Genomic DNA, 18,251 nt, shown 5'->3' on the forward strand with positions numbered 1-18,251 from the left:
TAATCCCTACATATAAAAATAAAAAATGTATAACTTCTATATTTTTACCACTAAGAAAATCTCACTTCCCATAACACTACAGTGTGCACGATGCTAAATGGGTTAAAACACAAGCCAAGTTCATTTTCTGTGGCAGTATTCTCTGCCAAGACCCAAATCAATTTCCTTTGTCAGGGAACTGCATGGTCTCAGCCCAACCTATTCATGCTTAGCTGAAAACAAAACATTCAGGGTTAGAGTCTTGCTTAAAGAATTCTTCAATAATCATTTCCTTCCACTCACAGTTTCCTTGTATAATGGACCTGAAAGACAAGCAAATAACAAAAAACCTGTTCTGGAGAAGACACTCAAAGTTGTTTCATCACATTTAGATTATAAGACAAGAAGTTTCCCTGAAATGCAAAAAAACTGATTTTTAGTTTTGGCAACAGTAACATCTGGCAGATCTCAGTCTTAACTTCTTTCCTAACTAGTTTGTGTTAAAGAAACACACAACCCAGTTCCACCTAATGCAAATGCATTCAGAGAGGATAATTTTGAGTTCTCTATAAATCTGGTGAAGAAAACAGGGAGTCTCATTTTCCAATTAGCTCTTAAATGGGTACAAAATAATTTCAGATTCAGCAAAAGAAACAGTTCAATCTACGTAATTGGAAAAAATGAGAATGCTACAGAGACACTCATCGTTCTTCAGTCATACCTCAGAAACAGTACTGGGGAAAAAGAAATAAATTGGAGAATAGTCAAAATATTCAAGACAAACTTCTCTGAAGAATACTCACATTTTCTGGTGTGTCAGAGGAAAAACTTTTCAGCTCTATATCTGGATATTTAATTTGCAATTATAAAAAGTGAGTACTCTTTATTGTCTCTAAGAAACTGTGCCAACCCACACCTAACCAACCCTTCATGGCAATTCTTATATTTCAGGCAAGACATTGCCTTCTCAGCACTGCAGAAGTTTAAGACAGAAAAGCAAACTTGAGTGCAGAACTGTGCTCAAGTACTACAATTTGAAGAACTTAGTGCCAGATTGCAGTCCCTTTCCCAACTTCAATGACATTTAAATCATTAGCCATTTTACTGGAATATAAATTGTTGTCTAGTTATAAACACAAGGTGAGGTTGTAAATAAAGTCTCAGAAGTGCTCCAGCAGCCAAACACTAGAAATACTTCAGGAAAGCAAGCAGGCATATTCTGGAAGGTGCAATTTTGTTGACAAGAAACTTGTCAGGTATTTGACTAACTCAAGACAGAATAACAAGAATAACAAATAGCATTTGCTGCTGACTACTGAAAGCATTAAAGCTAAATACTACCACCCAGCTTTGTAAGCATGTGCATAGACATCTCTCTTCACCAAAGGGAAGATCTAAAAGACAAAACTTTACTGAAGAAGAAGCAACTTAGCCACGCACAATGCTGAATCCTTAACAAAGCAACACCTAGAAGCCTGACTGCTCCTTTAGGAATAAAAAGACAAGAATCCTCACTTTTGGCATGGCTAGGGGCACACACGCAGACAGCTACTTCAATTAATGTGCAGTTCATGCAACGCTGCCTTCCATCAGAGTCCAACTTCTATTCTCTATATGCTGAGCAAAATTTGCAATAAATATGTTCCGTAACCTGCAACTTAATTTCTACACTACCAACTATTGTTACTGAGCATAAAATCCAGCCCCACTTTGAAAGAAATGTTTAACTGATGCTCAAATCCTCCAAATCAGTTATTTCGCTCAAAAGGTATCTTCAAGCCACAGCAGTAAGCAAGCATGGCAGGAACGGGAACAAAAAGATCACATCCTGCCCAGATGCAAATTTAACAAGCAGAATCTCCCAGCACAGCACTTGCACACAGTGTGGGCCTCTGGTGCTGGGCTGACCCTGGCAGGCAGCTGAGTCCCATAGCAGATTGCTCTCAGCAGGATAGGGGGAGAGAAAAAAAAAAGCAACACAAAAAATCCAAAATACTAACAAACAACCAAAACCCACACTCCAGTCAAACACCTGTGGGTTGGAATACGAAAGCAGTTTAATAAGAAGAAAGGAAAAAAACTCACCACCTCCCACATATAAGACTGAGAACCACACATTCCCTGTCCAACAACCCCCATCCCCTCCTTTTTTTGCTGAGCGTGAGGCCATATGGCACACAATACCCACGGGACAGCTATCCTGGCAGAGTCCCCACAGCCGCGGGTGATGCCTCCCTGCTGCGCCCAAGGCGCAAACACGGAAGGCCTTGATGCTGCCAGGCAGCCTTCAGCAACAGCTCTAACAGGATCCTTTATCAGCGCTGTTTAGGTCACGAATAGAGAACTGCATACCAAACCAGCTGCTGCAGAGAAAATTAACTCCACCTCAGCCAGACACGGCAGGCTCTTCTCACAGAACGAGAAAAGCTGAAATCCTATAATTCCTTCTAATGCAGAGAAAGTGGGTCTAATGCTGGCTAAGTAATAGGTGGATGCTAAACTAATTTGGATTGACTAGGTAACACCACAACTAGAACTCTCTCCTCTTGACTTACCAATATAATGGTATCAGCCCCTAAATACAACAGCTATCCTTGTCTCCTACTTTTTCACAAGTAGTTGTGATAATTTACCTACAAAGTAAAGCACTAGGTTAACACAGAGGAGCAGCAGAGTAATTCACTTTGAAGGAGGTGAACCATCCCTATTAATCAGTCACTGCAAAGATAATGAAGATGAATTTCCAGAGCACTGTCTTAGATGTTTAAAAAAAGTGTACAAAATGAAATTGTCTGAACTTCCCTAGATCCTTCCAGCCCTTTGTTTTCAGAACAGCCTTTGTTTCACTTACCCAGGAGCAAAAAAATTTCAAGAAACAGACTATCTCATAAGAATGCCACGTCGCAAAATTCCCACTGTGAGATAAGAAAAAAGCCACCCATTGCACCACTCTTGCACTAAAAGGAACAAGTTATTCCATTTAGTGTTTAAGATGTACCACTGGTAAACTCTTGAACACAGTCTGCAGATGCTGCTAAAGCAGAAACCATATTTAAATAACCTACATAAGCAAAGCAGTTGTAGTTGGTGCTTCAGAGACAGCCCTGGTACTCCTGGCATATACCTCAATCCAACCAGAAAGTACTGCACTTGCCTCCTCCACTAAGACATGCAAAAAATGTGCTGAAACTTAATAGGTAAGGAATGATTCTCTCATAGACGAGTGTTGAATGGGGAAGAAACAAACCTCTACAGAAGTAAAAATTGGAAGGACTGTTTGCTGAACAGAAAATCCATGGTACAATCCTTGTCTGTATACAACAGACTGCAAGTCTGTAAGGTAAGAACTGGTTATAACCACGTGATGCTACCCAAAGAACCATAAGAGGAGATTATTAGAAAATAGCAGCTTACACATGAGAAGAAAACTAGCAGCAGATACACAAAAAACCCAACAGGCTTCAAACTTCCTGGTGTGATGAACAACACCCTGCAACATCCACAAACAGCAACAGGCCCTGTGAATGTTTAATGCCTTTCCAATCACAATGACATAGCTCACAAGGCATACCATTTATCATCTTAATGGTTCACCACAAACAAAATGAAACAAAAGGGCAGAAATACTGTAATTCAATGTGAGTTAAGAGGTGGAGCTGACCTATGGGTCTGCACTAACAGTCTTCACCATACCACAGCACAACCTACATGCTCCCACACACCCAGGTTTACAGGCAGTATCATTTAGAGGATGAGAGCAGCTTTGTTCTATTTCATGCATACTTCTGACATAAAAATTATACATGTTAAATCTTTCTGCAGTAATGTTTCATCAATACTTCATTCTGAAACTAAAGAAAACATTACTGAAATTGACATTTTACAAGCAGGTTAGCTATGGAAAAACAAGTAATCAGTAACAGTACGCAGTAAGACAACTGATATTTTTACCTTCTTTACTAAATGCTCAGTGCAAATGTGTCCATGCAAAGGAAACTGACCCACACTTTACTGTGGACTACCTTCCCCTTCCCCAGCTAAGGCAAAACAAGTGAACAGGTGCTGCAGTCACTTGCTCTGCAATGAATATTCATAGCTAGCATACTGCCTGCAATTCTTAAGCTGCAATTTTAGCCTTGCAAAGAAGGCCCATTACATGCAGCTTAATTGAGATAAATGCATCAGAACCTCAACTGCTTCACCATCAAAAAAAAACAAAACAAAACAAAACCAAAACACACTGGATATGACTTTTTTTTAAATACAAAATGTTGTTTTTCTGTTCCACAATTACTTACTCCATGATTAACCAGCAGTACTTTCTCAGGTACACATCAAGAAAATAAATGCCAGAAAAACAGCTTGCTGAAAGAGAGGAAGAAGAGTTACAGCTTTGCTTTTAAGAGCAATAAAAATTGTGATGTATCATTCGAAAGGCTCTGGATAAGTTCCTTTCGGTTTTCTTACACTAGACAGCTTGAGATGAAAGGAAGAATCACACTACACTTGAAATTATTCGTGAATAAATAACACAGATCACAGATTAGCTATGCTATAGGAGCAGGTATAACACACTGGCTGCATCCGAACTAAGAAAAATAAGCACCTTTTCAACACAAAAACTACTTATGAATACTACTTCCAGACCAGCATGTCCTCCAAAGACTCAAGGCAGGATTTACTGACAAGCACAGTAAAGGGGCACTTTGCTGCATCTCAGAATTTGTGTACTCCTCATCTTGTACCTCTGATCTTCTGCCAGCTCAGACCTTGTGTTGGGAGGTAAAAAAAAGAAGGGCAGAAAGGTAGGGAACCATGGAAGAAATAACTTCATCACAGACATTACATACTACATTATTACACTTATGGATACAGTTTTCTTTTAAGCAGAACTAAAAAGACAGCAATAAAACTTCTCAAAGCTTGATAATTTGCTACGTAGGCAAAGAAAAAAAAATACAATCCCACAGCCCCCTACATCACAAAACCAGAGTTTAAGACTGGATGAAACACCACTCAATTTCAAAAGTTTTAATGCTTTTTTTCACCACTTTTCATGAAAATCTCTTTAGGATTAGCAAAAATTTCACTAATAAATCTAACTGCTCTATTTGTTTTTAAGGATAAACTACATTTCAGCACTATCCTGATCAGCATCAAACAACATGCTTGAAGCAGGCAAACTAACTCCCTAATAACTTATTTCAATAGAATGAAAATTTAATATAGGAGCCTTCACACTATTTTGACAAAAAGCTACACTGTTACTCTACCGCAACACTGAAACTTCATCAATAAATGGAACTTCTGAAGGCCAGCATGAATGAAGATCCCAAAGAACTTCTGCACCTAGTTAAGTGAATGAATATTGCTTCACTCTCACAGACATTTTAGACTTCACCAAAGGAACAAAAAAATAGAACCAGAAATATTCCCTGTTGGAGCATGCAGTAGTATGACTTATTCCAGCATACTTCACACGAGCTTTCTTCCAGCGTGCAACAAATTACAGATCGAATATGAGTTTTACTTTATTATCATTACTATCTGAACTATAGACCTCTATAGCTGCTTTCATTGATTTAGCTGTGACATAGGATACACAGGAACTGCTGTAAGCACTGCTGAATTTCAGCAGATTCCCAACCACTGCCAAGAGTGAACTCCAAAAAGGAAAAAAAAAAAAAAACAAACTCAAAATCTAAATATAGAAAAACTTTAAATGGAGGGATGGCTACAAAGCACTTCATAGCCATCCAGCATCCTATGGGATAGAGCTGGACAGTATCTGGAAAAGCCACTGTCAAAGAGCAAACTGGCCTACACCAGCCCTTTAGCTGTCATTCACAAACAAGCTGTTAGTGTTTGTCACTCCTTTCTTTTGGCAGTGATGACTTCAGATGCTTCAGAAGTTCCATGTAACAACCTCCCTTTCACCACAGCTATGACCTATAACACCACAACACTGTTTTTAACTTAATACAGCAAAGTATTTTATTTCAGTATTTTTTATTCCTTTAGCAACAGGCTACTGCTCTGCTCTAGATGGATGAACACGACTCCCTTTCCCAGCCTCTTTTCCAAAGGGATTCTGAATACTTCTTGAAGGATGCTCCCTCTGGAATTGCAGTAATGCATTCTGTTCCACTGCATTATCTGTTTCTCCAAGGACATCACATTTGACACCTTATGCAAGCATGTGCATACATCAGCATATACCCCTTGCAACCTGTCTTGACCTTGGAATACAGAAATAGTTATGTGTACTTAGAAGACACAAACAGAAAAGGAACCATCAGTGGAAAAAAAAAAAAAAGAACAATCAGCCCATGTACATAAATTACATTTTAATAAGATCAAATTTACAAAAAACAAAGAAAAAGTAAGAAAAAAGACCATGCCCAAGAAGCATGTGCAAACGCTGTTAAATGTGTTCGAGCATTAAGAATGGGGATGAAGCGTTCTGCATGTGTTAGGGCAGCAGGACGTGCACACTGCTGAAACAACACCGCAGGACAACAAGGCAACAACTCAAGCTCTGCTGTGGCCGTTCAAGGCCTTGTGCTGCCACGAAAGCGGGATTCTCACAACAGACCTACAGGCATCTCCTAGGAACACTGAACACAGCAATCCATCACTGTCTGAATCTTCCTGTAAAACTCCCTGAAGAGCAAAGGCTCTTCTACCTACACAAAGAAATTATAAACAGTGTCTACTGGCACGTGAGGCATTTCTGGTAAGATTTACATGTTATGCCATATCCACTACTATGTAACATTAAAAAAGAACAACAAAAAACTAACCCCCCAAAGCTGTTGAAGCCGTTATCACTGCAGCTAGCAGTGACTTCTGTCAATTAACTGTTCTTAGGGAACTGCACTCTCACACAAGCACAGACTTGCAGCTTTTATTCTATTCCAGCAGAATGAAGTAATTCAGCATTCAGTTAAACAAGGACATTGTCAACTGTAGATTTACTGGCTTGTAGTTGTTGAGATTAAAGCTCGCAAACCTGCTTATGCCCGTCCCTTATACTTTGTGCAGTTTCACAGTTGTTCTTTATAGACCTTTTATTACTTTTCTCTACTTGCTGACATGAGAAAGTCTCAAACAAACATCACTGGGGACCAATTCTATTGGAAGTAAAAACTTCATAAAAAGCATTCCCAACTGCATGAAGTAAATTTGTTTTGCTCGCTAAAACAGAAAGCAAATCCCCAAACCTTCAAAGATATATCTACAGTTTTACTTTAAATTTAAAAAGCCCTAAAGATAAAGAGCTTTACTTTGTATTAAAGACAGTGGTACAAGGAAACGCAGACGTAAAACACAGGCTCAAGTTACTCATGCCTAACAGCCTCAGAAACTGCGTGCTAATTGGTGCATATAAGCCCCCCACCCTACAAACGATGTTATCATTCTCATCATTCTTCCTGTCTGTTTAGACTGCAAAACCTCAAAGGAGTCACGAATACCCACACCACTGCAATCAGTTCCCTATTTCATACAAAGGGACAGGGCATTATCTGTAGCACGCACCATTGCTACTCATGGTAAAAGTTAGATGATTTAACAGTGCAAAGCTGTGTTTTTTGGGCCCGGTATGAATTACTAACTTTCAATATTCTAGGAACACACATGCTGCATATTCTTTCTAAGCAGACAGAATACTCCCTAGTTTGAAATCTTTACTGCCCAGTGCCCACAGATTCAGCAGATTTGCCACACACCTGAGGAAGAACGGGGCTGGAAATTCACCCAGTCTAACCCATCTTCCTCAGAGCAAGACCTCCTATCCTGACTTGTCTCTGCAAGCCTAACTATTCCCTGCAACTATTCAGGTGAGTTAGAAGAGCAGCACACACAGGCACGTCTTCAGGATCAGCAGGCAGAAGCACACATCACTGTGAGTATCTGCTGACTGTACTGGGATGCCATGGCAAGGTCCGTCTGGGAAAAATGGGATTAGAAGAACGTGGCCTGAAGCACATAGACTGAGAGAGAAATAAAGCAAGTTATTGCAACAGATATATATATATAGACATAACCCCAACAACAAAAATACCATTATTTAGAAAAACTACTTTCTAATCTACACATCATCAATCGGTAGAGTTATTCTGGATGCAATGCAATGTCAAGGAACACACTGTTTGGCAGTTTCCTCCTGTTATTCTCTGCTTTCGAACAGCTTCAAGATACTTCCACCCAAATCAGTCTTTAGTTTACTTGCAACAACAACAAAGAATTAAGCTGGTCACTTAATTAAGTTCACACGACAGCTAGTAACTAAAATAAAAGCATGTTACGCTTCAACACACAGCACATCAAACTGTTTTCCCTGATAGGGCTTTATGTAGCATGCACGTCTTTTGTATTGATTATCCTTTCAAAATGGTAAGTCAATAAAAAACTGACCACCGCATCTATAGAAATACACTTTGTTGTTCACAGTGCTATGACGAACAAGCATGTTATAAAGTCAGTGAAAACACTGAGTTACATAATAACGCTATTTCCTCATTTTGACCCACTTAGGATTCAAGGCCTGTTTTTATCACGTCTATCTCCATGAACTTTAAGGCCTTTTTCTCTAGCATTAGTCTGAGAAGTGTTTCCAGAAAGGGCTGCTGAACGTCCTGAAGCCCTGTGGGCACACGGCAGCACAGAGTCAAGCCTCCCATGTACCACTGGTAAGCTGCAAGAGCACAGCCACCACAAGCCTACCCGAGCCTCAAGCCAGCCGCAGTCCCACCTCCCAGGCACCCGAACCCTCCTCACCTCGTCTCCAGAGGCTGGCGGGGCTTCCCCCCACCCCACAGCCCCCCTCCCCCGCACCACCTCCACCTCAGCCCACCCAACACACGGCAGACTCCTACCCTCCCCTTCCCCCCCCCGTGCCCCCGCACACACTCCCGGTAATCGCCGTCCCCTCCCCCCGCACCCCCACCCGGTCCTCACCTCGCGGTCCTTGAGGCCCAGCAGCAGCACCTCCTCCATCAGGGTGAGCCGCGTTTCCTTGGAGTCCCCCTTCTCGTCGTCTGCCGGCTCTTCCCGGCGGCCTTCATCCTCCGGGCCGCCCCCGGCCCCCCTCTCCTTATCGGCGGCGGCGCTGCGGGACGCCTCGGTGCGGCGCTGCACCAGGCCCGAGCTGCGCTGCGTGAGGGACGTCATGGCTGCGGGCGGCGGGAGGGCAGAGGCCGGGCCGGGGGGTTTCGGCGGGGGAGGAGCGGGAAGGGGGGGCTCGACGACAACTCGGGAGCGCGGGGACGAAGGTGCGGGAGCCGTTCCCACTCGGCCCTACCCGCACCGCGGCTGCGGCCGGCCGGGGGCGGTCATGGGGAGCGGGGCTGGGCCGCGGAGGCGGAGGCAGCGGGGGACGAGCTGGCGAAGGCGGCTTCTGGTGCAATATGGCGGCGCGGGCTGATGTCAGCGGAGGATGTGGCAGCGGCGGGAGGGGGGGGGGCGCCGGAAAAGGCCGCGGGCGGGAGGAGCCCCGGGGGGCGGGCGGGGACAGGAGGGGACGGAGACGGGACGGGTCGGCGACGGCGACGGGCGGGGACGGCGGCGGGAGGAGCGCTGCGCTCCGCCCCGCGCTGAGGGAGCGCCGGCGTCACCGCACTGCGGGCGGGGACGGGCCGGAGCGGGGCGGGCCTCGGCTGTGGGGATGCGGATGGCGCGGCAGGCGGACCGCAGAGCGCCGTTATCGCGGCCTTCCTGGTTCGGGGCCGTAACAGCGGTATTGCTCGTGTCCAACGGGCATTTGCATAAATAAAAGATACCTCGATAGCGTCACCGGACCTGTTCTGTGGAGATGTCTTCGCTGAATAGTGAAATCCTTATGAATTTAGCCCTCCTTGCGGAGGATCACGGTCAGGGTGACAGGCATGCAGTTAATGTGGTTCTCCCCTTAATTAGCTCGGTAGGAATCAAAACTGCTTACAATTGAATTTTGATCCAGTTCATTATTATTATTGTTACATTATACCAGAGCACTGCCAACAGACAAAACCAAAGGAAGGCAAACAAGACACATTTCAGCATCCAATTCCACTGGATCTGAAGCCGTGTGCAGTACCAAGAGCTGCTGCTTTGGAGGGGGACCACACAGCTTGTTGGATCTTCACCTGGGAGATCCCACTGTGCCACGTGCTGTCACTGGGCACATCCCTACCCTGACTCCAGAGGCACCTGGATGCCAACCTGAAGGTCTACATTGTTTAATCGCCCTGTTAAGAGGAAATAATGCAAGAGCAGGGGCTGTCATCTATTCGTAGTTTCTGTTTGGCTCGCAGTAAACTCGTAACACATCCCTGTTTATTCCTAAGCCAGTATCTGGCAGAATTCCTGTTAACAGCTGCTGATGATCTGAAGTTATCCTCGCTAGGTGTAGGAGACTTCAAAAGCACTTGGATTTTCTGAACTGCTGCCAGCCCCTTGGGAAGCAGAAACTAAAGGGAAAATAGCAAAGGCATGAATCTTAGACTCGCTTCGTGTCGCACTGGTTGCAGTTCCCGTGATTCACTTTGCAGTGGGAGCAGGGCTAATCTCTGGTATCAGCAGAAAAGGCAATTAACAGATTGAATGCAAATGTCTTTGGATAGCAGGTAAAACAATAAGTAACTTTATTTAACAAGCAGGAGGTCAACTGCTATTCATTCTTGACAAATGTATTCTAGTTTAAATGTCCTGAGCTTGGCATGTAGTTGGTCAGTACAGGAAGCTGTAGAATTGTAAGCCATGATATTGTCCACAACTTGGGGCTTTGTGGGTAAATGTCAGTTCCACTGTTATAGCTTCATAGCAAGATATTGCTGAGCTGAGTTTTCTTTTGAAGGACAATCGGATTAATAGCAGGTACACATTTTGAGGTTAATATCAAGAATACAGAAGTTGTTACCTAACAGAAACAGCAGCTAGAAGGCTGCCCGCCCTCGTACTGCTTCCCCATCCGTAGTTTTGCCAGTTGAGCTTGTTCTCATTCCTATCTGTGTCTTCCAATCCTTTACAGTGAAAGTCTGCCTCTCCCACCTATGCCATTGCAATTGGTGTCAGATGGAGATGCTGCTGGAATCCCTGCAAGGATCTGCTGTGACACACACACTAAAGCTGGTGTTAACCTGTATAATTTCAGGAATCTATTGATGAGGCTGCCTTACAGATAGGCACCGTAACACGACTGAAGGAGCTCTTACAACATGGAAAACAGTGGCCAGGAACAAAGAGATGCATGGATTTCCTAAGACCAGACAATCCTTAAAACCATATTGATAACAGGCATGTGCTTAAGTAAATTCTGCAGTAAGCATCAATAATAAAAAGCAGTTCAAAGGAAAAAAATACCTTGAGGTTTGTTCTATCCAATATTATCAGTGATCTCTGATGACAGGATTTTGACCTGCAGTAGGAACAAAGGCACAGAAAGACAAGGGGAGAAGGAGCCAATGATTTTGATCTTGACTTGCCATTGGGCCAGAGAGGTAAGCAGACCAACATGTGGTATTTTGGGTGGGAAGAAACAAGAGTTGGTGGCCAAATGACTGTAAAAGCCATGTTTAGGGCACAGTGGCTGCACGCTGTTCTCGAGTGTTTTCTCTCTTGCAGTTTGAGCTGTACCTGTTTTACTCATACTGGTACCAAATAAAACCATCAGCAGCCATTGCAGACCAACTGGCATTTTCTTGTTGGTTTTATCAATGAACTTCCCAACACTAACAGCATAGCAGCAAACTTTGCTAAGTAAAAAGCTCCAACTGTTACAGTTCTTTTTGTCCATACAACAAGCCCATGCTTTGACAGCAATGAGCACTCAGTAGTCAGATGTCATTTAAACTATCACTTCACAAAGATGGAACTAGGCAATGTATCTTTTCCAATAATTCTCTTCCTTGTCAGATTTAAGAATGATATTGTCTCAAAAATATGAAGAATTATTCCATATCTGACACAGATTGGATCTGGTTATGATGAGTGCACAGTTTACATCCAGTGGCGTAGTGCCAGGCATTAATACCTGGCTCATATAATACATGAAGCAGCCACTAAGTCAGTAAAATGATTTCTCTTTGCTCCGCAAGGCTCTGAATTAAAAATTTAGCACTGCCTTCCATATTTCTACAAACAAAACCGATAGGCCTTTTTCTTGCAGGCTGACTGACAGATGTTTTAGGGAGACCAAAGGCAGGCGCAGAAAGGCATTCGCTTTTCAAAGAGATCTCCTTCGTTTCATGTATTTCCAGGTCCTCTCATTTCCCCCTCACCTGTGGAGCTCAGACGATTGCTTGTTGCTGGAATCTTTGTATTTTAGTGGCATCTTCTCCCTCTGTGTGAGCAATATTGCTCAGTAGGAAGAATATGTACTTGTTATTTTAATTCTGCAATCATAGCACTGAAATAATAAAGACAAAGTATCGGTTAAAGTGCAGTTTGTGGGGAAGCTGCGTTTTCATTTCTACACGGTGATTCAATCCAACCATTATCATTAGGAATAATGTGTAGCTGTCTTACTTGGCAAGTTCAGTGAGGAACATGGGGTGGAAATCCTGTGAAAACAACACCAAAACGGCCACTGGGATTCTGGCAAAACTTAAAGCACTTAATCCAATGGCTTTTATATGAAATCAGTTCTTAAAAACCTTTATTTCCCTTCCTGTGTAACACATCAGTAACTGTCTGTTCTCTGTAAAGCACGTAAATACTCATCAACTCGTTGAAAAATACATAAAGCCAGATGGTGCACACAAGATGTTTCCATGGAGTCGTAATTTGCAAGCCTCTGTGCAGAGGGGTGAAGGAGAGGAATGGAGTTACGTTGTTCCTGAGGGCTCAGCCAAGCGCATCACAAGGTCTGTTCTACACCTGCCTTGCACATGATGGTTTCACTCCCAGCAGCAGCCAGGCTGTGATCACAGCCCACAGAGCGTTTTGAAGTAGCACAAGTGATAGTACTTCCAGTAATACCATCTACCCCAAGCATGCGATAGGCATTCATTGATGGCACACGCAGATATCTCTGGGTTACGTTTCTCCCTGACTCATTCGGGACTCAAAACAGCATGGAAGCACATCTAATTATCTGGTTTGTTACACTGGAAGTTGGCTCTGAAAACACAGACAAAGCCTCGTGCTACTCAAGTGTTACAGAGCACTGTACCTTCTTGCTATGGGTGTGCTTGATCCCCACTGGGGGAGGAGCGCGGCAGCACAGCACCCTGCCAGGCACTGACAGCTTTTTCCATTTTGACCCAAATTTCAGGTGCCTCCATTGACAGCGAAGGAGAAGGCTGAGAAAATCACCCACAAATGTTTTCCCACAGGGTTAACGTGAGCCAAATGTGGATTGATTTTCTTTGGGTAAATCCTGCACTGGACTACGTCTGTGCAACACCATCTATCTTCAGTGTCATAAAATAACATCATCACTGGGTCGTTTCTGTGCAGTGGCTTTTAAAATGAGCTTCTCACCAGATAACACTTCACCATCAATGCAAACACTTATTAATGTATTTGATGCTAAAGAGCTGCTGTCCAAACAAATCTCTTCAGAGGGGATTTGCAAGAAATTTTTGAATGAAATCAAAACCTACAGACCGCATCCTTAGCTTAAATAAATTAATCATTCAAACTGGTGGGGCAGCGACAACTGTACTGTGCACAATATTGATTGAAGAGCATTTGAGTGCAAAACTCAACACGGTCTCTGAGGCTAGCTTTATTTAAGCTAGGCCATGGGAGAACATGCTGCTGTCCAGTCTAATAAATGGGTTTCAATAACTCCTGAATGCGTTGTTATGGGCTCGTTAATGACCAGCAGATGCATCAGAACTTCTGCTGTGCACTTGTGCAGCACTGGGCACAAGACAACCTGCACGTGGCTAAATAAGATGATGTATAATATTCAAGTATGAGTCACAAGAGAGAGTGATTACAACATCTCCCCCCTTTTTTTTTTTAATACTAGTATTTCTAGCAATTATCATGGATTCAAACAGAGCAGAAACTTGACTAAGTAATCAGGAGCCCAGATGGCAAAGCAATTATCTTACAGTCAGCCTTGTAATTCCTGCTCATGCTTCTGCCTTCTAGTGGATTTTTATATTTTCTTCTAATGGAGAACTGGATTGGGAAAGAAGAGAGAGGATTTGGGGCTTCATTCTTGAAGACAAACAGAGCTGAAACAGCACCAGAAATAACTGATATAGCTGGAAAGATGAGAGTGACGTTTGTTTTATTCCTAAGGATCCTATGCAGTTTTTAGGGACACCTAGAAGACCTGTGTAAAACACACTTCACTCACTTGTTTAGTGAATGCTCCTCCTTGAGTCTGTTGGCTGCTGAGCCTCAGACTGGCTCTGATGCTCCCAGGGGTCACCAAAGACAGGATCAGACAGTTGAGACTGCAGTGACTTCCATGGGGAGGAGAGAGAAAGAGAAATCAGCATCTAAATTATTGCTGTTCACAATTTTAGCGAAAGTTAGAAATGTGAATTCAGTGGAGAAACCCAGCCAGAGACTGGGGAAACGAAATACATCCAGCAGTGTGTGGCCAGATATGAGCTTTCCATATCTAACACGGAATATGTCAAACTGATGAGTCAACCATCCTGATCAAGGTGTCCTACTTTGGCAAGTAAGATCTTTTCTTACTAAGTGTTTTCACTGATGTTTTCTTAGGCAGCTGCTTAATTCTCTGTGCCAAAGGATAAAGCAGTGATTTAACAGCTATTTACTACAGTGAGACCTTCAGAGAGAAATTAAAACAGCCTTTAAAAATCCCCCAAGACCAAAATTACTCTCACCGTTCATATTTTACTACACAGAGCAGCAAATGCAACCCTTGTGTGCCTGCAGAACAAACACACAAGAAGAAAAAACTCAAGCCTTTGCTGAATGCACCTGCGGCTGCCATCCAGTGAAGAGATGGCTCTCAGCTCATGGTGGATGAGCAGAACCAGGTGTACCCCAAAGAGCAGAAAGCATTCCCAGTCCTGGAAGTATGGTCCCACTCTGAAGACTGGCTCTAAAAGAAAACTTTAGGAGGTTCCCACCGTTTTGTCTCAAATGGACTCCGTTTTCCTAACTGCAAACTCAACGTGGATCTGGAGAACTGAGCTGGCACTTCACTGTTGGTCATAAATGTCCTGTGGCCAAAATAAAAGCACAGCTTGAATCTGCACGACCCCAGAACATGATGTGCCCTCAGATATGGACGTCATCTTTGAACACGTATTCAGAATCTGAGATTAATATGAAGTGCTAAAGCATTCCTAGCATCCTGTTTTCCAACAGGAGCTATATCGGAAGTGTGATATGAACACACTGCTCTCGGGTACGTGATTGCAGTTGAACCACACACCTCAGCAAATGCCTTTTACGAAGGTGTACTCAGAGCTCTTCTCCCTTCTCTGGAGTGCTGACAGTAGCAGGGACTTAGTTTTGATGCCGACATCAATAAATAGGGCATGGAAATGAGGGAGGACCGCAACTGTTGGAGTGAGAAGATGCCGCTTTTACCCCTGTGGATTTCCAAGAGCATTCTGGAAAGATGCTGTTGCACACAAACGGTGTGTTCAGATTTGAAAACACATAGATAAAAACTTCAAAGAGGGCTATGCTTTACTGTGTCTCTTCAGCACATCTGACACAAAAATTGAAAATCTATATCAAAATTCCTGATTATGCTCCCTCCGACGACTTTCCTTTTGCAGGAAGGGATCTTTCTCGGTCTGGGCAGCTGTCCAGCTCAGAGTCCTGCAGGTTACTCCAGTTAGCAATAAAGCTCCTTTCATACCATGTGGTTTATTCGCAAAAACACACAGCCCTGCTTCTTCAAGCACGGCTTAAATCAAACATCTGGAGACAGCTTCTTTAAACACAGCTCCTTCAGCCAGAACCCTGACCTCAAAGCCCTTCTGTGAGGCTTCTCCCTCCAGTTCTGCAGGCACTGATGCATCTCGTGCTCTCCACCACTATCACATACACCTCAGAGTCTGACCTGACACACCAAAGCTGCCCATGTGCACTTAGTCTGCAATTGCCTACCTCAACACAGATGTGATCTCATAGTCCAGCACTGAGGATTTGGTGATGACCGGGTGGAGATGACTTGATTATCAATGCACAGCAAACCTCCCTACAGCTGACCCAAGCAGATATCCAGGAGAGACAGGAAATCAGCATCAGCGTGTGACTGAGGATGAGAGGTAACAGACTCAACTTAGAGCTCTTTTCCATCCTTCGTGATTCTGCAGTTCTATGGTTTTCACCTGGGAAAGATGCTGCTGCAACTACTACAAGTGTAGTTGTCTGTGTGGCACCTACTGGCGAGCCAACAGCTACACAAATAGAACAAAAGCCAAGATAGACGCATTAAATACATTTTCCATACTTCAGCACCCAGCCACATCTTAAGAAAATTCACTAAGGACTAAATCTGTCCATGTAGCCTTTCCACAGTCACCCCAGCTGAGCAAAAGGCTGGTAACAGGTTTTAATTCCTGCAGAACCTCTTATCCCCCACACTGAAAGAAGAGCTAATACCACTTCCTCACTTAAAAGAGTTCAGCCCTGTTAAAGAACTGCTGTTCAGCCCCATGATTAAATTTACTCTTTAAACTCCAGTTCTCACACAGAAACGAGGGCAGATGAGGGACAAACAGGTGATCTGAGACAACCAACTCAGCTTCGCTAAGGGCAGATTGTGCCTGACCCATCTGGTTCTGTGATGAAGTGATGGCGTCTGTGGATAAAAAGCAGGCAACTGATGTCATCTACCTAGCCTTGTGCAAGGTCTTTGACATGGTCCTGCACCACATCCTTGTCTCTAAATTGGAGAGATACAAAATTGAAGGGTGAAATATTTGAGGGATAAAGAATTGCTTGGATGGCTACATCCAGAGGGATATGTTCAGCAGCTCTAAGTCCAGATAGAGGCTGGTCGTGAGTGAAATTCCCCAGGGGTCCACCTTGGGGCCTAATGAGGTTGAACAAGGCCAAGCGCAAGGTGTGCAAGGTGTTGTTGTGCTTGGGTCAGGGGAATCCCAGGTATGTTTACAGCCTGGCAAAAGAACTTGAGAGCAGTCCTGTGGAGAAGTCTTGGGGGTCACAAGAGAAGCCTGGAGCGCTGAAGCGCCTCTTCTACAGAGACAGGTGGAGGGAGCTGGGCTTGTTCAGCCCAGAGAAGGCACAGGGGATCTTGGCCTTCCAGTACTTTAAGGGGAGTTTATAAACAGGAGAGAAACAATGTTTTACATGGCCTGATAGTGACAGAACAAAGAGGAACAGTTTTAAACTAAAAGAGGGGGGATTTAGATTAAATGTTAGGGAAAACTTTTCACTCAGAGGGTGGTGAGGGTGAGGTGCTGGCATTACTGCCCAGAGAGCTGTGCTGCCCCATCCCTGGAGGTGCTCAGGGCAGGGCTGGATGGGCCCTGGGCTGCCTGAGCTGGTGGGGGCACCCAGCCCACGGCAGGAGGATGGAAATGAGTGACCTTTGAGGCCCCTTCCAACCAAAACCACGCTTTGATTCTAGGAATATAAACCTCCAAAGTAAATTTCTTGGTGGCAAGAGCAGCCGTACACGCTATTCTGACAAATGTAAAGGCATCAATCAGCACATGTTTCAGCTGGAGAATCATTTGCTTTGTGAGGGAAGTCCAGGCTGTCTTCAAAAGGGGAAGGACGTCTGCCAGTCTAGACAGAATAATAATGTTAGCAGCCAGAACCAAGAGGGCTACCAATGCTTTAATGAGGTACAAAGACTATGAAGAATCATTTATATTCAATCGTTTCCTGCTGCCCGAGTCCAGGCCCCTGGTAATTATATTTCAGCTCTTTCTAGCATCCTCCGTTACCTGCAGAGGCTTTGTGTATTCATGGAGCTTCTACTTAATACCAATGCATTAAATAATGATCTTACTATTAATGCACTTCATTTCAGTAAGTAGCCCTTTTTATCATCATCTCTACCAGACAGCTATTCAGCTGCAATCTGAATCATAAGAATGGACCACTATCTTCAAACAGCACTGTGTGGATGAATAGCCTGGGAAAATTAGAGTCTTAGTCAGAAGGGAGAGACTTCCGTGCTGCTCCTGGGATGGACAATGGGCTGCATGTGGACAAAGCATATCAAACACATTAAAACTAACAAGAAATGAGATGTGAGTGAGTAAAATATGCTGGGGGGGGAAAAAAAAGAGTAACCCCTTAGTTATGTGTAACAGATGCTTAAGTGAGAAAAGCAGAAATGTATCGGGAATCCAGAACCACCT

The 18,251-nt window shown here is 43.7% G+C and overlaps 1 protein-coding gene across 1 annotated transcript in view; it reads right to left on the reverse strand.

Annotated features, from left to right (window-relative positions):
* GOLPH3 (golgi phosphoprotein 3) overlaps positions 1 to 9,287 on the reverse strand; it is a 38,861-nt gene extending 29,574 nt beyond the window's left edge. The window contains exon 1 of the mRNA XM_072360111.1: positions 8,941 to 9,287. Within this exon, the coding sequence (XP_072216212.1) occupies positions 8,941 to 9,153 (213 nt within the window). The 5' untranslated portion in view covers positions 9,154 to 9,287. The remainder of the gene's footprint in view (positions 1 to 8,940) is intronic.
* Positions 9,288 to 18,251: the final 8,964 nt, after the last annotated feature.

The sequence above is a fragment of the Excalfactoria chinensis genome, chromosome Z (assembly GCF_039878825.1).
Source record: "Excalfactoria chinensis isolate bCotChi1 chromosome Z, bCotChi1.hap2, whole genome shotgun sequence".
NCBI classification, from domain to species: Eukaryota; Metazoa; Chordata; class Aves; order Galliformes; family Phasianidae; genus Excalfactoria; species Excalfactoria chinensis.